The following is a 23,999-nucleotide window of genomic DNA, read 5'->3' as shown; positions in this document are numbered from 1 at the left end:
GTGCTTGATCCAGGCTTCCTCACATTCCCGGCTGTGCGCCTTGCAGACGTCGATCTCCTCCGACAAACTCTTCAAACGTACAAAAAAGTCGTCAAAGGATTCGTTCTCCGCCTGCTTGCAGCTGGTAAAGGCACGGCGACGCAAAGCCTCATTGTTCCGACCCTTAACATGCTCCTGTAAAAGGTCGAGCACATCCGTCACTGAAGAGGTAGAGTCGGGAGGCACTTGCAGCGTGTGCTCCAAAACTCTCTGGGTCTCCAGCGACAAACACATCCGCAGTTGGATGAGCTGTTTCTTTGGAGGCATGCTGTCAAGGTCCACCATCGTGGAGTAATCTGTCCAACGCCGCCTCCACTCACGAAAAAGCTGAAACGTGACGTCTGGTGAGAGGGCGGGTGGGGGTTGAACAGATGCCTTGGGAGCTGTTGGGGTAGCAAGAGTACCTGGAGGACGCTGGTGTGGTGGAGCAAGAAACGATATGCAGTATTTATGTTGTATTGTCAAACTAAGACACACAATTGAGACCCTGCAATTGTATGTAAATGAGGAAGAAAGGCAGATCAGTAACCTGGGACTTGGTCACAATTTTTTTGATGCCATATGGCAGCAGGGTCTACCATGAGACAACACATTATGCTTCCAATATCTTCCCAGGCAGTAGTGCCTCCCTGTTTGATAGCTGCCTACTACAGTACTGTACCTACTAAATAGAATACATTAGTTATGTCTATTTATCTAAAATGTATTGGTATTCACCATGTTGTAATTCACTTGAAAGATCACTAAATTGTATATTCATTGAAGTACAGTATTATATATTTATTTCAAAGGAATATTCACCAGCAGAGTTTTGAAACCTCCATAATTGTGTGTTGACAGATCTTCATGCCCCCATATTCATTGAGCATAGTCAGTACCAGTGCAAAATTTGATTTTGAATACACTACCACTGGAAAGGTTTCCAAAACAAAGTATAGGTGTCTACAATACCAATGATTCAAAACAAATCTATGCTGGATGCTGTCTCACCTTTATCCAACCAAAGTACTTGAAGTTGGTTTTGGAATGTCCCCTGCTCAACCAAGTTACAAGAGTTTTTGTGCACAAATGTCAGTGTAATATACCAGTAACAGCAAACCTTCCACTGTACAGTATAAAAATTGAATAATGTTGTTTAAACTTTCATTTATTGGTGATGGAACATTTGTGTGATATACATGTCCACAGTGAGGTATACAGTGTCATGATACATTGACAAACTGCCAGCTGCTCTCAGATACATCCATCTCACACCATACAGTATACCCTTACTCTCTTAATTTGTCTTTTATATCTGTATTATTGTGCACTATTTTCTTTATTCATAAGGTACACTAGCTGGTAATTTCATAAGATTCTGTTAAACCAAAAAAATTAACCCCTTAAGCTGAATAAAATTGTCTGGCTCTGGCAAAATTAAATATCTTAAGTGGCCTTCCCATAATGAAGAGATTAGTGGAGATAGTCTATGTACCAACCCCTTGTGTGAAGGTTCCTCTCTGTGCTGAATAAAATCATCTGGTGCTAGCCAAATAACATATTCTAAGTGGCATCCATGTAGTGAAGGAGTTGAAGGCTGAATATATATGCACAGTACAGTACTGTAAGTCCTCGCTTAAAGTGGTGGTTCCGTTCCTGAAAACCATGACGTTAACGGAATCAATTTTCCCCAGAAGAAATAGATAAAATATGGGAGTTATGTTCCCCAGCCTCCCTTTACCCCACAAAATACATTACGCATATATAAATTCAATGAAATTTTTATAGAAAATAGTATTTTTGTTCAATCCATAATGCGACGTCTAGCTTTATACCTAGGTAAGTAAATGCCTAGCATTAACTCGCCAGGCCAACATACAGGCAATTAAAACATCTAATAATTACTTAAATACGTAATATTAGGACACGTCGCTACCTGGCATTTAATTGCAATTCTCAAAACCCCCTCCATCACATGCACTGCCACCGTCATCTCTTGCCTTAGAGCGAGCAGTAAACAAAAGTCAACTCTCGAGGGGTGGAGTTGGGTGGGTTGTCGACGTCACATTCTGGACTATATCACAAAAACTTTTTTAGAAAAAAAACAGCATTTTGTTCAATCCAGAATGCGACGCCTAGCTTTGAATACACGAGCAGGAGGTGGAGAGGGAGGTGACTTTGTGTATAAGGCTCCGCTAGCTTAGGTCCAGAATATGATTATAAACTATTTGGAATATTTTCCAATATTAGGAACATTTACCGGAAGGTAAAATGTTAATTTACATATCCCAATTAGGATACTCACTTTATTCTGATGAGGAAGAAGGTCCTGGTTGCGGAGATTGACTAGGTGGGGGAGAGGACCACTTTACCCCATAAAATACATTAAGCATATATGAAGTCAATGAAATTTTTATAGAAAATAGTTTATATTATACATCCAAAAAGGTAAATAAACTATTTCATTTTGTATTGTACTCACTGATTGGCGTATATGAAGCAAGTGTGTGGTGGGGAGTGGAGAGGAAGAGGGTGGGAGAGGAGGAGGGTGGCGAGTCACTGAGAGCCGGAGGGTGGTTCCTCCTCCCGCTGACTGGGTGATGCGCCATACAAAGTAGTCCATGGCGTTATACTGAATTGGCGGGACGTTTTCCGAATCAGGGGTATCTAAAGAGTATCGACGTTATAACGAAACAACATTGTCAATTGCAACGTTAAACGTGGACTTACTGTATATGAAACACATTTACTGTATTTCTTAGTTTTAACTTCTCCCCTAATTTCAAATAAAAGCTAATAGGTATTGGTAACTTTATTTTTTCTTTGAATAATATTTGTATTACAATCTAAACAGAAATGTGATAAAATTCATACGAATGCAAATCTATTAAATCTACATAAACTGTCTAAAGTCTATAGTTACAAAACTCCATTTTGCGAATGATTCAAGTATGATACAAAAGAAACTTGATATTAAAATGAATATTACATTCTTATATTCTTAGCATATCATTATACACTTGCCTCCACACTATCTCACGACAAATGTTTAACAAAAAAAAATTAATGCTCTGCTCATGCTTTACATTCTTCATGAACGGGGTCTAATGTCCGAAATTCTCTCCATGTTGGGGGCATGTGGTTATGAAGATGATTACTACACCTCTTGCACACATCAGTGAAGAGAGAAACAAAACTATGCAGCCAGGTCTGTCAAGGAGAAAAAATTCAATCATTGAATAAATTTTTACATATGGTAATCGCTTCAGTCTTTCTGAACTGATTTTAATGCACTTATTACAAAAGGTAATCTTCAATATACAGTATGAGAATTTTTTTTTGTACATTCTATAATACAATTGTACCCAATTATTTGGGAGTACAGTAACACAGCTTGGCCTGGTAAGAGGACTGTCTAACTTGGTAACATGCCAAGTCCACACATTTGTTCACTTCATACACATACACACCCATGCATTTAATTTTTCTTATTTTAAAGCAACATGCCATCTCCAGATATTATTTATTTCTAAATTGCTTTGCAAATAAGTGGGGTATGCTTTTAAATGATATAGTTCAGTCATGATAAATGGACAACAGGGATAATCTGGAAACTCAGGATTAGTCCTTTCCAGGCCCACTAACTGTTCAAAAGTTCCCAGAGGGATAGAGCGTGTCAGAAGGCTCGAGTAATCCTTGATACTTTCATCCCAAACTGGGAAGATGGTTTTGTCATTTACTGTACAGTACAAGACAGTCAGACCAATCCTTTTCCCTTCTCCTATAGCCTGTTCACTATCACCTATATGTTTTGTGAACTCCCATTCACAATACTGTACCACATTGTCTCCATACAGTACAGTGGTACAAATCTGCGAGGTACAGTACTTGTTTTCTACCCATCTGTTCCCCCTTTCTTTTATCACCATTCATCTCACAACAAAACTGAAGAGCACAGCAAACAGAAGAAGGGACAAAACATTTCCCTGCAGCATACCACTCTCCACACAAGATTCAGGTGAGAGTTGACCATCAACATTAATACATCATCTACTACACCTATTAATATGCCATACTGCATTTCTCTGGTAATCCATTATTTCATAGAGTTCTCCAGAGTGCTGATTGATGCATGCTGTTTAGAGTCTTCTCAAAATTGATGAAAACAATAACAGGGATTGGTTTTCTATACAGTACAGGTTGGACCTCGCTAATCCGGGAAGCTTGGGACCAGACTGGTTCCAGATTTGCAAAAATTCCAAACCACCGAAGCCGAGGTTAAAAAAGGCAAAATAATGCATTAAATGTACTATTACTGTCGAATTTCTTCAGTATAGAAATCTTTTCTAAAATAGTTAATGTCACATGCTTACGTTTTATTGCATTTCAAAAACTTCCACTGCTTGCTGGTCTCTTAAGAGGCATATTTAGGGGTAAATTATAAGTATTTAAAGATAAAATAGTGGCAACAGCCACTAGAAGTGAGCTATGATACCATCCCGAACCATTGAAGCTGCCGGACTATCGGGTCCCAGATTAGCGGGGTCCAACCTGTATTCCACATTCTGCTGTATCATGATTAAGTACAAAGATTTGATCACTGCAGCCCTTTGCTCTCCTAAATCCTGCCTGCTCATATTGAAGATTTGCATCCAGGACAACCCCAATCCACCCAAATGTAGTTGGTACCAATCCCTAAAGTTCAGAAAAGTGAATGCGATCAAGTGCAGTGCCAGTCAACCAGTCTGCTAATGTACCAAAGACTTAGTAGTCAAAGTGCAGTGCCAGCCAAACTGTTTGCACTTCCCCATATTGGCCATCAGGCTAATGTGACACACTTTAATGTTGTAGTGTCAGACACCTCTTGTAAGGTTTGCCCAGTTTTGTGTACAGTACAGTATACACATTTACAATACAGTACATTATACCGTATACAAAACTGTACATAGGACACAATATCACCTCTCAATTACAGTAGATATTTTTCAATTCGTAATTTTGGGTATACAGTATAGTCTCGATTTAAGTGGATTTGGTTTACGCGTTTGGTCATTTACGCGGCACCTTGCCAGACCGACAATTTTTATTTACACGGGTCATTCCATCATTTACGCGGGAAGCGGCGCGGGCAGGGTACGCACAAGGTTGCCCAGTCAACAAAACATTACTGAGTTCTTCACCCGCCACCCACCACAGCCGGCCCAAGTCAGTGATAGTGAGGATATGGACTTTGAGGGGTTTGACAAAGAGGCCCTGCAAGCCTCTGTGGTGGATAGTGATACAGGTGAGGGCCAATAATCTGCCCTCTGCCTCGGAACCAACCCCCCATCCCCATGTGCCCAGCCATCTCTTCTACTAAATTAAGTGTTAAAAAACCTATTATTGATATTTCTGTTAAGTTTTTTGCAGAATCAGTTACTTAGCAAAATGGCCAGCATGCATATTGGTAATTTTGTAAAATAACTTACAAACAGACTACCTAAACTAACCTAACCTTATGGTTAGGACAGCGCACAGTCCAAAGTTAAAAGAAAACAAAAACAACAGGACCATTTAATTGTGCATCAAGGTACAATAGCCATCCAAACCTAACCTAACCTTATTCCACCATAAGGTTTGGTTAGTTTAGGTTATCTGTTTGTAAGTTATTTTACAAAGTACCAATATGTATGCCGGTCATTTTGCAAAATAACCGATTCTCAAAAAAAAAAATAAAAAATTAAACTCAAATATTAAATTTTATTCATTTATTTTACTCTTACATGCATACACAATTCTTCATACAGAACATGAAAAAATAATTAAATAAATAAATAAATGATCATCATAAGGTCAAAAACATAGAGAATAAAAATATCTTACGTCCACGGGAGGTTAGTGTGCAAATCATGAGAAGAAAAAGGGGGTGTGGTATTGGGGATCTCAGCCTCCCCCTACCAGACCAAGTTGTGAGCTGTATATTTTTTTATTTTTCAACATAATTTCAGGTAGATATACATTTTTTTCTTTTACTCTGTTACATACACACAATGCGGAAAAAAATAAAAGAAATGATTATCATAAGGTTAAAAACATAAGGGAATAAACATTCCTTACGTCCACGGGAATTAGCGCGCAAATCACGCGAGGAGGAGGAGGAGGAGGGAGTAGCTTTGGGGATCTAAGGCGCTTCAGTTTCCCGTGTCCTGTGTGTAGTGTATTACCGACTGATAAGGAGGTATATTTAAAAAATTTTATTTATCAGTATAATTTTTATTTATTCCTCATATTTACTGGTACTACAATATACACGCAACCCTGGTCCCTAATTGCCACAGATAATGAGGAATGTACAGTACTGTATATAAAAAAATATGTTGTGAAAGCTGCCGGCTGGGAACGCATCCCCCCTCTATTACACCGATTCTTATGGGGAAAATTGTCTCAATATTCATAATGACTTTTAGAAATGCATCCTTTGCAACAACCAGGATATTCCTGTACCTGGGTCCTATTTTCAATAATAATTGATCGCTTGAGACTGAAGACAGCAAACCAAGTTATGTGTATGTTGGCTAATACTGTACAGTCTCTCCTCGACTTACGACGGGTTCCGTCCAGACGACCAGGTCGTAAGTCGAAAAGGGGAAAATAATACAGAAATTCTAAAATGAAATACAGTACAGTAAAAGTAATCAATAATGAAAAATGAATAAAGTGTTACTGGGCACTTACCTTTAATGTAGTCAGGTGAAAGCACACGGGGCCTCAATAATTTTTTAATTAAGCATGGAGACTACATTAATTGGATGAAGCAGAGAAGGAGACAGGGACGTCGTATGTCCGGGTTGTCATAAGTTGAATATGCCGTAAGTCAAGGAGAGACTGTACTTATAACTCACAAATATTGACAAACCACACCAAAATGAAAATGTTCATATCATTGGTGAGGTCTGTTTTGGTTTATGGAAGAGAAACACAGTACAACAATGAAACTATATAGTCAGTTTTGGAATTTTAAAAGTAAAACACTCGGGAGAATACTGTGAATAAGATGGCAGGATCTTGTCAGAAAGGAAACCATACGGGAAATTGCAAATGTACTACAGGTATACGTTTAAGAGTGGATGATGAGAGACCACTGTACCTGTAGATGGGGCACATTCTTCGTGTTCAACTAGAGAAAATAATAAGGGAAGCTATGAGGTGGACACCTGTAGGAGCCAAAAGAAGAGGAACAGCGAGACCCACATGGATTTAAAGCATGATGAGAGAGATGGAGGACAACTGGGACGTGGAAGTCCTTTGCGTTGAACAGAGTTGGAGGTGGTAATGGTAATGCTGAGTCAGCTCACTCTGAACTGATGAAAAACTTTAAAAACAAGAATCACTGAGCTTCCATTCATTACACAAATAAGTACTGTACTGTACTTACAAAGAAGGAGCGGATAGACAAGTCAGAAAATCCTGGTGAACAGAAGTTCAACATCGCAGCATTTGCATTGTCGGTCACTTTCTGAAACACTTTGTATTGGGATGGTGTGTACAAGTCAACCTGGGGAAAACAAAATCTGGTCATAATAAAAGTTTCAAGTATTTTGAGTGAAATGTTTTGCATCTGCATTACATCCTGATACTCCAACAAACTTCTGTATTGTATATACAGTACTGTATACATTACCTCTAATGAACCTCTCATAAACTAGGTGCAGTACAATTCATCCTTTGATTACTGGGGGTTTACAAAAAATATTTTCAGCTTTTTTTTTTTTAGATATAATTTATTGATAAGATGGTTAACTCAGCATCAACTAGTGGCATATTCGGATGAACTGTTCTGATTTATCGCACTTTTATACAAGGTATACACTTGGCGTAACACAGTATGTATACTGTATACAAAGATAGGTTGTGAGAGAAATGCAGCCACAGATGGCAGGACAGAAAACAGCACAATTTACATCACTTAAACTGTATACAATACTGTAATACCAATAATACCTATAATAAATTCACTATTTGAGTAATTCTGTCTTATGAGTTAAGTTTTCCTATGAAATCTCAAAAGTCAGAAAAACTTAAAACAACTTATTTTGACAAACCCACCTTTCCATCCTCATCAAGTAATGGTTCATTATATGCTCTCACAACAACCCATTCAATCAATATTCCTTTGAAAGTTACCACAGCCCTCAGCACACGACCCAGAGTCACCTGCAATAAAAATTTGATTTCATCATGTAATGGCAGGTACAGGTACTGAAATATGATGCTATAAATAATTTCATTAGAATAAAATAGTTGTTTCTACACTGCCCCAAATGGGCTGTCTGGTCAAGGTGGCCCACCGTACAGTAAAAAACCCATAATTCGCAATCTTTTTCTGTTGCAAAATATATACAGGTTGTACCTCTCTAATCCGGCATTCTATGGTCCGGAACGATTTTAGTTTGTCCAATAGGTAGATAGGCAGCTTTTTTTTTTTCTTTTTTTTTTTCCCTTATCTGAATTATTATTATTATTACAGGAGTATTAAATTTTTGCCCTTCAGGCCCCAATGTGGGTCAGTGATCTATGCCCAGGTGGGCTAATCCCCTTAAAAAAAAAAAGCCGCGGGAAATTAAGGTTTGTTTACATCCAGCAGTTCGGCTGCTCTCTCTCTCTCTCTGCTTGTCTATACAGAGTACAACATTTAACCCTTCAATATATATGAGCAGTAAATAAGTGTTGCTTTCATATTCTTATGTAGAGTAATGACGATATATTTTCACATGTGCGCACTTACATACGAGCACTCACTTTTTTTTTACCATTAATGGTTAGCTACTTATATTGTTCCATTTATTAACATTAAATAACATTACAGGTACTTCAAGCAACCATATTCATTTTTTACATTAATTTTACTACAGCTAAACTCAGGGTCTTATTTTCTTCAGTTTTATATGTAGAACCAATCAGTCACTGGTTTCGTAAGCTTTAACATAAACAATGCCGGCAGCGGTCTCGTCTCCTCTAATATTCCACGTATTATTAATAAATTGTATTGTTAATTTTGCACACACGTACATTAATTCAATAAAAACAAATTCAGAAACATTAATTAAAATATATATGAACAGTAAATAAGTGTTGCTTTCATATTCTTATGTAAAGTAATGACGATATGTTTTCACGTGTGCGCATGCGCACTTACATATGCGATCTCTCTTTTTCTTTACCATTATCGTTAGCTACTTCTATTGTTCCATTTATTAACATTAAATAACATTACTTTAAACAACCATATTAATTTTACTACAGCTACAACCAAGGTCTTAATTTCTTCAGTTTTATATGTAGAACCAGTCAGTCACTGGTTTTGTAATCAACGAAAACAATGCTGTGTCATTTCCTCATGTGTTTTAATTTTCTACGTATTATTAATGAATTGTATTGCTCATTTTGCACACAAACATTAATTCAATAAAAAAGACATTCAGTAATAAACAATAATGAATCTTTGTACATAAGAGAAATGACGCTGTTTACACGATTATGCACGTCGTCTGCACGTTGGCGGGCCATTCAAACCCGTCGAAATTCAAGTTTCCGCCGTCAAAATTTTTATTTATTTATTTTTTGTGTGTTCCAATAAAATACGGTAAGAATTAAAAAACTCGCGAAATTTGAGAAGCTACTATACGACATTTAACCCTTCAATATGTCTTCAAAGAGACCATGACGCAGAGAAAGTGGTGCTAGTGCTTCCAGGCATAAGCACAAGTCACTATCTATCCAGGAAAAGGGTGAATTTCCATGGTCCGGCACCGGTCAGGTCCCGAGGTTGCCGGACTAGAGAGGTACAACCTGTATTAAAAATGTCATATTATATTATGAGGGCTTGAACTGCCACCATTTATGAGGGCCTCTGTGTGCCAGTAACAATTCCTTTTACTCTTATACTTATCACCATTGGTAGCGTGACGATAGGAGGCTCGTGGGTAGGTGTAATGATAGTAACAAGCAATAGGGAAGAAATAACGGTAAATACTGTAGGTAAATAATCGACACAATTATACAAATACAAAGTTTATTTAAACATGAATATGAAATTAGAAGAAAGAATGGGTTTGTACTAACAGACGAAATCTAGTACTAGGCCCTCAGGCTCAACATACTCACACCATTACTGGGTGGACATATTCAATAACACTTCCAACCCTACTGGGTGGACATACTCAAGAACACAACTATTATAGTCATTTAGCACCATAAATACTAGGGCAACTTCCAGCGGGATTGGTTTCACAAACAATTTCCGCAAGGTTGCTTTAAGTTTATCCCAATCTTCCTCATCGGTACCGAGTTCTACTTGGACCATGTCTTCAACTTGCTGGTCCATGCGGTCGGTAGCTACATACCATCTATCCCTTGAGCTAACTGCGCAATACTCTACTCTGACTCAGCTATCAAAAGCAAAATTAAATTGATTACAAAGGGTTGGATGGCAACAGGTCCCAGCATACAGCGTCTGCTACTAAATCCGCGGATTATATTCCAAGCTCCCATAGACAAAGACGGGGGAAACAGAGAAAACGGGGGACGTTTCCACTGGGGGACTCAGAAGGTTTTGTGGACGTTTGAGCGTAATATGAATCCTTAAGGTTTTTCGGTTAGCTCTTATCATGACCATTACAATATTAGGTAAAATTTCAAAATATTATGATACAGTAATCCCCCGACATACAGAATTTCAAAATATTATGATACAGTAATCCCCCGACTTACAGAAGGGATGCACCCTTGAAAAGTTGACCGTAAAGTGAACTCCGCTTTCCCATTGACTTCCATTATATAATTGGAGATGTGTTCCCAAAGAAACTTTTGGGCAAAAAGAAGTAATAAAAGCACTCTTATATATGAAAAGAAACGTTTTTAAACACACTGTACATGGAGTATTTTTTTAAAATAATAAATATACAAAACATTTGAATGTAACTCACCACAAACGATGAGTGCTGTGTGAGGTGCGATGGTGCAAAAGTTATTAGTGGGAGACGTAACAAGCTCTAATGCTTTTGCAATCTGGGTAAGTTTTTTCCTGCATAGCCTCCATAAAACTTCAAGTTTTATCTCCAACATGATTCCTTTATGGGCTCTTTTAGCGCTACTGCTTTCACTTGCACTTAATGGCCTCTTTCCACTCCTCTTGAATAAAGGTAATAAACTGGACAGTCTTAAATCCGAGGATGGGGTCATGAGATCAAGCGTACATGCTGGGAGATATAAACAAACCAAGTTCAGTGGCATGGGTGGGCTATGTACTCACACTTGGTGGTAGCAAACACCAAGAAACCCACACCATACAGATTATGCCTGTGAATTTTGTTGTTGTTCTATATTGCAATTTTTGCGGTGAAAATGTTGAACATTTATCCCATTTCCGTAAGATCAAATTAAAGGGCTGTATCCCAAAATTAGTGGTCATAATTTACAAATTTCGTATGGGTTATCGTGTAGCTCAATGATTATCGGTCAGTATTGGTATTGTTACTTGCCATCGGTATTTTTTTTTTTACTTACAGTGAGAGGACATCATAAACATTTACATTGTACTCTGTTTTGGTGACTGTGAAGTGATTTTTTGCTATTTTTTGTGAAAGTAAAGTGCTTTGCCTCTGTTGTTCTGAACATAATGCAAGCAGTGTCAGCCACTATCATTGTACTAAGTTATCATCGTTCGCTGTTTTTGTGACTGAAGTGAGCAGTGTAACTTTGAAAATGTCTGAGACGGCCAAGACATCCAGGAAAACCATGCCTCTGGAGGTAAAGCTTGACACTGTAAAGTTGTATGGGAGTCAGAGTGATGTGTCCACTCCACCATTCAAGAGTCCCCTTAGCCTCGATGGGGACAAGTGTTGTTTAATTGTGTTTTATGAATATCATTATTGTAGGAATTTTATTTTCGGTGATACGTGTGGGTGTCGGACTGGCTGGTAACATATCCCATTGAACCCCATGTTTTAATAATCTTGATTTACGATATTTTGAACTGCGATGGGGTTTTCAGGAACGTAACGCCATCTGTACAGTAGTATCCTACAGCAAGATGATGTTTTAGGTATATCACTTGCACAAGACCCACAAGGCAGAAAATGATCCAGTAAAAAATACATGGTAATTACAATAGATGATTCCTGCAAAGACTATGATACATGTGATAATACAATACTTTGGCCTCCTAAATTATACATAAGTAATTACATGAATGGAAAGGATTAACATACCTGGACTACAGCATTGTTACCAAAGGGTCGGGATATGTTTAGAGTCATGTCTTGAAACATCTGATTAACTCCTTGAATCAGCATGTCAACTTGCCTGCAATATCAAAGCATAAAATTAAGTGTTTGCTTTATATGAAATATAATCAGTGATCTTTATTCTCACACTTGTAGGCAATTAAATACCACACAACAAGTGCCAGCTTAAATTGCTTCATACTAATTAGATTAGAAAAAAGTATCTCACAGGAAACCCTATTTTATGGACAAGGGAAAGAGTCCAAAACAACCCCTAGTACAGACTGCCTTAACCAAAGAGCCATTTGCATTCTCAAGTGGGGATATAGAACAAATCAGATCAGTGAAAATGCTCTTCGCAGTCACTTGATCATTCAGACAAGGGTTCTGAAGTGAACTCCTGCTCCATCCTGGTAGTTGCTTTCAAAGCTGGAGGTCAACAAGAACACTATTATAAATCTTAAATTCCTTTGCTTGAATTGTACCCTAATTAACACAGACTTAGGAATCATACAATAAAACTTGAATTTTTCCTGCCAATGGGAGAAACAACCAGGGTACAGAGAGAGGAATTCCAGATCACTTTACTCCTTCACAGCCAGAAAATGTAATTTCAAGCTTCAATCCTGTTTCATAATCTACTGGGAAGATTCCAAAGCAGTCAGTTGACAAGGAAATATTCCTCTCAAATCAAAGATGATCCGTCATTGTTACTGTACTGCCCAGAGTTCCACACATCACTGTAGTGTATAATGCATTACTTGTTCAGTAAAGCCCTTCACTCGAAAGACAAATCACCATAAAAAATGCAGAAATCCAATAAGAACAGCCAATCTGAGCAATACAGGTGATAAATTGTGATAAAAATTTCTTAAAATACTGGTTACTGATTTATATTTTCTCCTTAATGTATGAAAATGGCAAAAAGAGCTAAAATAAATAAAAAAAATAAGTTTTCCAAGTACAGTACTGTACAAGCAAACCCCGATTTGTGAAAGGGTTAAAAAAATAAAATAAAATAAATTAAAATCAATCCTATAACCAACAAATTTAGTCCAAATGATGAATGGTACCCTCAAAGCTGTCATCACAAAGACCTGAAGCAAGACCCTTGGCCAGCTCAGAAGAAAATGACCAAGAATTCGAGGTACTATATACTGTACATTAGACCCTCGCCAACCTCAGATTTCTCATCCGTCGATGCCGGGTATCCTCGGTTTTTACTCTGTACCGGTATACCATTTCACCAACCACGGCATTGAATGTCGAGTATCCGTGGATTAGTGTGGCATCTTTATCCCTCTGCGATCTAATGTAATCTTCCATAAATGTGAGGAATGAAAAAATACCTGGACTAATAAATGAAAAATACTGCATTGTCATTTGGCAACCATTTCTCTAAGGGCACAAGAGAGCGCTTCCCCCTCTTCCTCCCACGATAGTCAGCTAACTCCTACGGATGTAAGAAATGGTTTACCTCTTTATGTTTTTGACCTTATACAGTAATAATCATTTCCTTCATTAATTTTTTTCACATTCTGAATGAACGATTGTGTACATGTAACAGTAAAAAAATAAAAAATAAACAATTTTTTTTTAATAAACTACAAGTTGAAAAAGAACAATAATGCGGCTCACAGCTTAGCCTGGTATGGAGAGGCAGAGATCCCTATAACACTACACCCATCCCATGATTCAACACTTAACTCCTGTGGACATAAGAAATGTTTATTTTCTTTATGTTTATAACCTTATGATAACCACTTTTTTTTTTTACACAGTCTGTATGAATGATTGAGTGTTCCTGTAACAGTGTTAAAAAATGAATAAAATTACGTATGTCTACATGAAAATACGAGTTGAAAAATAACAATAACACAGCTTAGGCTGGTAGGGGGTGGTAGCTACAGGGACAGTCTAACTTGACAATCTGCCAAGTCCACACACACATGTTCACTTCATACACATACACACCCATGCTCTTCATTTTTCTTATTTTATAGCAATGTGCCATCTCCAAGGAGATGTATTGTAAAATTTATATTACTACAGTATTTAATTTAGATTAAATGATTTTATAAGTACAGTACTCAAATTTAATTAAATGTACAACACAGGTCTTGTTTAGTGAAGGAACAGGCAACTTAGGCCTTGACGAGTGTTATCCGCAGCCATGGGGTTTTTCAGGAACCTAACCCCTACAGTTGGTGAGGGACTACTGTACTGCCTTCAGTGACTGGAAAATTAACCCTCAGTCTCGGACCAAAGCTTATTCCTAGCTCTTCATCCATCCACATTCAAACCCAACCATTTCTTGAACCAACTGGTCTCCATCATTCACTCCACATACTAGAACCATCTCAGCCTACCTCTATGCAAAACCTCACCAATACTTACAATATCAGTAAAATTGGCCTGGTTTTGCACAATTATGCTTTGCATGCCAATTTTCAGGGATGTATCCCTATGATAAGTAAGGGACCAGTGTATAACAGCTCTTGCATTACTGTCATTAACCTTTTAAGTAATTTCTGAAGGACCAAATTGCAAAGACAAAAAAAATCTCACAAAGAGAGAAAATTAAAGACTTACTGTTGAGGTACATTGTGGTTTAATGAAGCAGGTCGTCTCCTCTTAGCAGAATATGGTAATGATATCGATGATCTCTTGAGATTGTTTCCAGAAAAGAGTGAGTGCATTATGGTGGAGTAACAATGTACCTGTTGGGTATATACGATACATCAAACAATTGAATGAAAGAATAAACAAACAATTAAATATACAAATACAGTACTGCAAGTAATCCTCATTTATCACAAGGCTTCTGTTCTTGAAAACTCTTAAGATGTGTGAAATTGCAATACTGTACTGTATGCAAAACTCACATTCCCATTAGAAACAATGGTATGCATTCCTGGCTGGGCATACATCAAAAGTTAACAAAAATTGCTATGATAAACATTAAAGCTTATAAAAGCATATTGCAAAATACAATAACGCACATTTTATGTACAGTCAACCCATCCTCTGGCCGACATGACACAGTTCAACCAGGCAGTCACCCTGCTGATTCTGAGACGTGTGACTGCTGCCATGCTGTGTATGTTATGACTTCCCATCAGGGAAGGAAGAATGCAGCTGAGTGGAGAGTTGGCAATGAAGTTATAGTTCACTGTCCCCACACACACATTCACTTCACACACATACCCATACTCTTCATTTATCATATTTTATAGTTTTATTATTGTAATGATTTTTCCACAACTTTTATAGTTTTATTACATGTAACAATGGCAACATGCCATCTATTCCCCAGTTTTCCCCTTCTCAGTGAGTCAAACTATTGCTAAACCAAATTTTGACTTAACGTTAAGTGAGAATGGGTGTCAAATTTTTTAGCGCTAAACCGAATTTAAGTGGAGTGAATAAATGCAAAATGAAGGATACCTGTACATGAACATCAAGACAGGGAGGCACCGGGCTGGCTGTGACTGCACTGTGTCAACAAAGACCCAGGAATTTAATACCATACTATATACTGTAGCTCATCTGGAGTCAAGTGGAATTTTTTTTAATTTATTATTTTACCATAATGTTTTATTATCCTAGTACCAAATGAACCAAAATAAGATGGGAATTATGGTGAAATTGCATACTGTTGTATTAATGAGGTCAGGGGGGTGGCGAATGTTCAAGAACCAATTCACTTCCTACTCTTCATTTTTTTTTGTAGTTGTATATTATTCAGTGGATATTCTACCTCTCATGGACATTTCTCAACTTACCAACCAACAACCACCACCATTTACACCCAAGTTTACCACTAGTATTATGGGCATAAAAAAACACACTTAATAAAGTTAAGAATGTATAAAAGATTTAAGTTGTAGTAATAAATAATTATATGAGAGGATTGTGGATTATGTTTCTTCACCCTCTGAAAGCTGAGCATGAACTGATGCATCTCTGCAAATTTAAAAGATTCTTGTTGACTGTTACTTTTATCCTTTTCACCACAGATCGGCTCGTTAGCTGCTTGGGAAAGGGTGCTCTGTTGGAAGTAGTTTGAGTGCATGATTAAAAATTTTCCTTGCAATAGCATTAAAAAAAAAAAACCACACACACTTGGATATTTCGTACATACAAATCAGATATGTGACAACACAAAATTGCAATACAGGTATCCCTTGCTATATGGACATTTGCTTATACGAATATTCTGTTCTTATAAAGTATTTCTTTCTCAGAGTGCATCCTCATCCCTAGAGCATTAATGAATGAAGGTAAGACACAGACTGCACTTTGGTAAATTTCAGGGTCAGTTACAGGTAGGCTTACAGTAGTGGTACCTTACCTTTCTGATGGTTTAATGTGCATCTTTTTCTTTTTGTTTCATGCACAAAATTATTAAAAATATCGCATTAAACTACCTGCAGGCTATATGTATCCATATTCGGTAAATGAGATATCCATGAATTTTGTGTTTAGACTTGGGCACAGGCCCCTCTGGGTGAGGTACCTGTACCCCATTATACAGGTATACAGTGTACAGGTATCCCAAAATCTGAAAAAATCCAGAATCCGAGACACATTCAGCCCCAAGGATTTCAGATTTGGAATTTTCAACCTGTTTACAAAAGCTATTCACTTTTTAACAAATAATGGTCCCTTAAGGAACCTAACCCATCTGTATAACGAGAGATACCAGTATGTGATTTTGGGATAAAAGAGGATTACCTATACAATGAACCCTCACCAATTCAATATCACCTCATCAGTTTAAAATTATATACAGTACAGTTATTTGCAGTCACAGGGATTTCCTTGTTATTTGCGGGTTGCCAATTTGCAGTAAACAGATGATGGCTAGCAGTGCAACGAGTCACCCTATGTGCCCGCGGCGTCTCATCCACTCTGTTTGCCCTCACCCAGTACCCGTGACCTAGCATCCCGTGTCACACTCTCAAAACTTTCGTGTTTCTTTGCGAAAATGGCCCCGAAAAGACTACCTAGTGCCAGTGCTGCTAGTGGAGTGAAACAGAAAAGGCAAAAGTCAGTGATGACCCCTGGCAAAGAAAATTGAATTATTAGACAAGTTAAAAGAGGGGGTGAGTGCTGCCGCGGTTGGCCGGTTGTTTGGTGTGAACGAATCCACAGTGCGGTACATAAGAAAGAATGAAAAAGCAATTCGTGATTCTGTTCAAGCGAGTGCTCCTGCAAGTGCTAAAGTGGCGCAGGTTGTTTGTGACAAGAACATTGTAAAAACCGAGAAAGCACTGAACATTTGGATCGAGGACTAGCACAGCAAAAATGTTCCGATAGACGGCAATGTGATTTGTGAAGAGGCTAAAAGTCTTTATGCTCATTTTTATGAGTCAACAGGTGGTGAAGGGGCTAGTGCAGTGACTGAACCAACTTTTAGTGCCAGTAAAAGTTGGTTCGAGAATTTTAAGAAAAGATTCTCGCTCCATAATGTTAAGCTGACTGGGGAGGCCGCATCAGCTGACCACACAGCCGCAGGTGCATTTCCCGCCAAGCTGAAGAAAGGCTATAGACCAGAGCAAGTGTTAAATGCTGATGAATCTGGTTTATATTAGAAGAAACTACCTGGTACTGTAGAACATATATAAACAAGCAGGAAAGATGTGCCTCTGGGTTCAAGGAAGCCAAGGACAGAGTGATGCTCATCTTCTGTGGCAATGCAGCTGGCTGCATTATCAAGCCTGGCTTGCTTTACCGCTCAGCAAACCCTAAGGCTTTAAAGGGAAAAACAAGAAGCTTTTGCCAGTGTTTTGGCAGTCCAACGAAAAGGCATGAGTAACTGTGCAAGCTTTCCTGGGCTGGTTCCATAAATGTTTCATCCCTGAAGTGGAAAAATACCTTGCTTCCAAGAAGATGGAATTTAAGGTGTTATTATTGATAGAAAATGCACCAGGCCACCCAGAAAGTTTGCAATTTAGCCATCCAGGTGTAGAGGTGGTGTTCCTACCCCCTAACACCATTGCTCTTATCCAACCTCTCAATCAGGGTGTAATACACACCTTCAAGGCATATTATACACACTGCTCTTTTGGTCGTATCTGTAGTGCCATGGATGAAGACCCTGACCTTGATGTTAGCAAGTGTTGGAAGGAGTACAACATTACAGACTGCATTATCAACTTCAGTGAATCATTCAGTGAGCTTAAACCAGAGACAGTGAATGCTTGTTGGCACATCTTATGGCCTGAGTGTGTGAATAACTTTCAGGGATTTCCGTCCATGGTAAAGGATGTGAATGACATTGTGAATGTTGCATGTCAGTTGGGTGGTGAGGGGTTTGTGGACATGGCTGCTGAAGATGTGGAAGAGCCGATTGATGGGCATGGAGAGGAACTTACAGAAGAGGATTTGAAAGAGTTGGTAAAAATTGCCAAGAAGATATGGAATTACAACATGAAGGTTGGAGTATGGAAATTTTGGTGAATTATTTCGTCAGGTAAAGATGGTGAATGATTTCATTGTTGACCACGACCCTTCCATGGAACGCAGCCTTTAGATGGTCCGAGGAATCAATCAAGTATTGTTTTCCTATCGGGAAATGTTTCAAGAACTGAAAGCCAAGAGGAAACAACTGCCAATCAACATTTTTTTTTTAAGAAAGAACCAGCTAGTGCTACCGCTGCCGCTCCACCCTCCTCTTCTCCCCAGCCACGCACCACCTCACCACCCTCCTCTTCCCCTCAGCCACGCACCACCTCCCGGTCGCACACCACTCCACCAACCACCACTGATTCACCCTCTTCCACCAGTGATCTTGATGATCCACCTATGCTTCATTAACCAGATGTCTCCCTATATACAGTACACCACTTCATCAAGCTCCAGACTTCCACATACAAATGTAAGTACATTATTGTGACTTAAGTTTCTCATACACAGTATAGGTATACCTGTATATTAGTGCACTAAGGTATTACAGAAATGGCTATTTGCGGTTTTACCTATTCGCGCCATTTCTTGGAACCTATCCATCGCGAATGGCAAGGGTTTACAGTAATTATTATTCTTTGGTCACAATAGGGGTCTATAATGCTTGAAACATTCAATCAGATTTTCTCCACTCCAACAAAGGGGGTTCCAAGAAATAAATGGTCTTAGCTAAGAGGTGCTACAAAATTAAGTTAAGTACTTATTTCTCACCTTCTCCATCCAAGTATAACAGTCCAGAAGCTGGTAGTAGAGTGGTAGTTTATCTGGTGAGGGGTCCAAGGACAAGAGCCCTGTGTTACCCAGATTTACAGGGTTTGAGGGTGGATTAAGACCTGCTACTTGAGTCTCCAGTTCTCTGCAAGTTAAAAATATATATAAACAGGCTTTTCTTCCCAACTGAAATTCTCAATAGCTTAAAAAATTCATATTTTAACTGAATAATGAAGGACTGATGCTGAAATTCCATTACAACCATATCTGGCTTGGGCAACTCCAATATCAGCCAAAGACTATTGGATGAGACGCCCAATCCTACAATACGAACATGTATTTAGCCATAATCAGGGTAAAAAAAATTTTCTTTGCCTAAAAACCACATAGAGACATGAAATCACTGCCATATTAAGTGTTCGCATTTTCTGCCCCATTATTCCCATCTTCTTTCAGGCCCTACTTACTAACAAATAATTTATCACCCAAAGAACATCTGGAAAATATAGAAGAAATATATAAAAGCGTTCGGGTGCTAATCATCTGCTCCACCTTTACCATACAATGAGCTAGACTTTCTCCAAATAATAAGCTTTGTATTGGGAAAAATTAAAAAAAAGCGAGGTTAGTTATTTTGGAACTACAGTATGTACTCACATTTCAATCGCATGTCACTAAAACATACTAGCAATGTTTACAACCCAACAGGCTCCTTGTCATTCTGTACAGTACTACAGTGGTCCCTCGGTTAACGAACACAATCCGTTCTAGAAGGTTGCTTGTTAACCGAAAAACTCATTAACCGAAACCATTGTTTCAATGGGTTTTTGGGTAATTGGTTCCAGCTCACCGAAAATTGCCTAAATTCAACAAAAAAGGTAGAAAGGTTCACTTACTTTCAGGTGTGTATGTAGAAGGCTCCTGGATGATGATGGGGATTAGAATGGGGGTGGAGGAGAACGGAGAAGAGAAGGCATTGGGGTGGAAGAGAAGTCACCCCATGGCGCCATTTCACCCATAAAATTTTAGTTCTCTTGGTGTAATTCAAGATTATTTTCTTTAAATCAACACGGCACTGCATTACATATTGTCAATATGTAAAATAAACTTCAAAATGACCAATAATTTGCTTGTAAACACAGAAAAAAAAGCGTTTAGCTGAAGAGAGTCTCAAGCAAGATGTTACCTCCACTGAAAAGACAAAAAGACTGACGCCTATATGCTGTGTTGGCAGGCTGAATGGCGTGCCACAAACTAGTTTCTTTACCTTCAATTATGTTCATAATTGTTAAAATTACTAAAAAACTTAATATTAAACCATTAAAATTATTGAATAGTATAAACTTCTTGATATTTACTAAAAGGGTAAGGAATTTAAGCCCTAGAACCGATTACTGTATTGGCGGACTAATACTACAGCTGTTGGACCGCCAAATGCAAGCTAAAACATGTGGAGGTCAGCTCGTAAGAAACTCGTTAATCGAGGGATTGCTCGTTAACCGAAGTTAAGAATTTTATGGAAGGTAACTCGTTAACCGAAATCTCGTTAACCGAGGGACCACTGTACAGTACAGTATTTTAAGAAAAAGCTGCGACCCACAGATATTTTGGCAAATGATAATGGTAAATGTTCTATTTTAGGTAGAATTGTTTCTTATGTTATGTGATGTGACATTTTGATTATACTGTATAGGTGTTTTTGTGACTGTATTAGCAACTTATTCTTTTCAGACAAGTCAAGAAATGAACAACGATCTCATCGGGAGTGTTTATTACAATTTATATTGCATTGAATTCGCTCATTTTCCTAAAGATGTTGTTTGGATAATAACCAAAAAATCAAAATGACAATTCACAGGTTAGGAAGATAGGTAGGTTAGGTAACATTCTAATAAGGGTATTATTTTAGTTTTGGTCATCCAGGGACTTGTACAAATTTCAGAAAGTATTTTTCACAGCAATATTGTGAAACAGAACTGGGTTTGTGGGCCAAGTCCGTTGTTGACAGGAAACATTATTGCAGTGAGGTCTGTATGAACTGGATGGAAAACCAGGAACCTATTGGTGGCCCAAATGCAATTGTAGAAATTGACGAAAGTAAGTTTGGTAAGAGGAAGTTCCAACATGACCGCTTAGTGAAGGGTATCTAGGTTTTTGGCAGCATTGAGTGTGGATCGGGCTGCATGTTCGTTGTGCCGGTTGAGAAAAAGTGACGCCGACACCCTAGTTTCTCATTGCCAGAAATTTATCACGCCAGACCACCACTATCTACAGTGATTGCTGGAAAGCCTACTCGAACTTGGGGTCCTTAGGTTATAACAAACCAAACCGTTAACAACAGCGAAAACTTTGTTGACCCTGATACTGCAGTGGAAGAGTATAAAACCCTGGGTTCTGAGGGCTGGCAACAGGGATTACCACGACAAGCACTACTTCGTTCGCTACCTGTTCTGCCACATTCACCAAGACCACAGCACAATCCTTCATCACTTCCCCAACACTGTGGCTCGCCGTTTCCTACCATCACAATAACAAATAACGGTATTATTGCGTTTTAACATCACATATTCCTACCACTAATCTATTATCATTCGAATAAGTCGTCTAATTATAAGATAATTTTCATCTATTACATTACCGGCGCAAATGTATAATAATGGAGACAGCATATCCAAAATGTTCTCTATTTTCTTCCATTATTCTTCCGCCATTATCGCCTACCTCACCTCCCACACTGATGTCTCCTTCATAAATCATCACGCGCATGCTTTCCCGTACACGTTACGCGGCCAATCAAAAGCGTTTTTTTGGCAACCAATTAAAATGATTTTTGGTTTAATTCGCTGTAATTTTGACCCAATCAAAATCGATTTTTATTTTGGGTCTCTCATATTTCAAAATTCATATTCATTTCCGACCATGGAAGTGTGTGATGGGTGTCACTTAAATTATATGGAGCTGATTGTGAGTTTTGGGAAAAAAACTAAAAAAACTGGAGCATTTTTTCGATCGCATGGTGTTCTCCCAACCTCAGTAAAGTGTCATAAGTGCAAGACAATGTAAATATCGTCAAAACCAACATATGTGGCGTTGTCCTAACTCGTCCCTTATCCCAAAGACAAAGAAGAGACAGCAATAAGGTAAGAAATAGGTGATTCCATCATATGGTGAGAGTCGGTTAGGTTAGGTTTTTGCTTTTTCTAGTGTTTTTTGGTGTATTTTTTATTCGCTTAGCCATTTTTTTTTTCGGAAAACGTCCCAAGAAAAAAATCGATAAAAAAACCCGGCCAATTTCCGCCGGAAATGAAGGTCATATTCGGTCTAAACACACACAAATACACTAGAAAAATATATTTTTGACTTTCTAACAGAGTGTGGTGTGCTTATGCAAATTTACCCAAATAAATCCGCCGCCCAAGCTGCATAAGCGCCGATGCAGCCGGCTGCTCTCACATCCAGAAACAACCTTAAATTACACCATATTATAGTAAGTTCTTTCTATTTAATATACCGAGGGGTCCCGGGGTTAGGTAAGGTTAGGTAGGTTTATTTGGTTAGGTTGGTGAGGTGTTTTTCATACCCACTAAGGTTAGGTTAGGTATAATTTAGAAATAACTTTTTAATACCTTTTCACAAACTAAAAGTGTCCACTATATTAAATAGTGAAATTGCAGCGTTTATAAAATCATTTTTTTGTGAAGTCGCCCGCGGGACAATCAATGATTACCACAGTGAAATTGCAGCTTTTCAAAATCGTTTTCTTTAAATTTGGGCCGCAGTTTAGTCATCAAGGTTAATATATAGGCCTAACCAGCCAAGGCTGCATAGCCCCGATGCGGCTGTATCATCTCGCGTCTAGAAAATGCCTCAAATTTCACCATATCATAGTAAGTTCTTTCTGTTTAATATAGCGGGGGGTAGAGCCCCCTTCCCCCATAAGGAAGTTAGGTAAGGTTAGGTAGGTTTGTTGGGTTAGGTGTTCTTCATACCCACAAATGTTAAGTAGCGCTTATTTAAAAAATAATTTTTTTTTAACATATTTCCACAAACTACAACAGTGGCCACTATAATATAACAATGAAAATCCGGCGTTTTCGAAATTGTTTTCAATCAAATTCGCTGGCGGGTTAATCCTAAATAATTACCGTCATCAATTATTACCCTGCCTCCTCCATTAGTTTGTGTGGATTTTCAGTTTTGGCTCTAAGGTTGACATTTTCACGAGATTACCTAAAATAGCAGAACCTGATACTTCAAAAGTTCCCCGTCTCGCTTAATGTCAATAACGGACCTCGTGACTTTATATCCGTTAAGTATTACCCAACAAGAACACTCTAATTATTCTGTTTTTTTTTCAGAAAATCTAATTATGCAACAAGTCCTGTATATTCATAAGTTAAAGCTCACCGTAAATGGCATTTAACATCAGCCATGACCTTCATTGCCTCCTCGTGTACACTCAGTGTGTTCAGTGTTACAGTAAGAGTCTCAACACTCGTCCCCTCCGGTGCCGCCATGTTCACTGAGCCAGATGTA

General features: G+C 38.3%; 1 protein-coding gene and 1 long non-coding RNA gene across 2 annotated transcripts; both read right to left on the bottom strand.

Moving 5' to 3' along the window:
• Positions 1–1,168: 1,168 nt before the first annotated feature.
• On the bottom strand, positions 1,169–2,377 carry LOC121855101. Its single transcript, XR_006086714.1, has 2 exons — positions 2,324–2,377; positions 1,169–1,674 (listed from the first exon to the last, which is right to left on the bottom strand). It is a non-coding gene; the product is annotated as an uncharacterized LOC121855101 (long non-coding RNA).
• A 440-nt stretch (positions 2,378–2,817) lies between these two features.
• LOC121855100 (mediator of RNA polymerase II transcription subunit 27-like) lies at positions 2,818–23,921 on the bottom strand (the record flags this gene model as incomplete). The annotated part of the gene is given in 7 exon segments (XM_042349939.1): positions 2,818–3,228; positions 7,433–7,552; positions 8,104–8,211; positions 12,267–12,360; positions 14,874–15,001; positions 19,464–19,608; positions 23,871–23,921. Coding segments are annotated over 7 exon segments (765 nt in total). The 3' UTR covers positions 2,818–3,093.
• Positions 23,922–23,999: the final 78 nt, after the last annotated feature.

This window comes from Homarus americanus, unplaced genomic scaffold, assembly GCF_018991925.1.
Source record: "Homarus americanus isolate GMGI-L3 unplaced genomic scaffold, GMGI_Hamer_2.0 scaffold8792, whole genome shotgun sequence".
Taxonomy (NCBI): domain Eukaryota; kingdom Metazoa; phylum Arthropoda; class Malacostraca; order Decapoda; family Nephropidae; genus Homarus; species Homarus americanus.
This window is presented reverse-complemented; position numbering and strand designations above follow the sequence as displayed.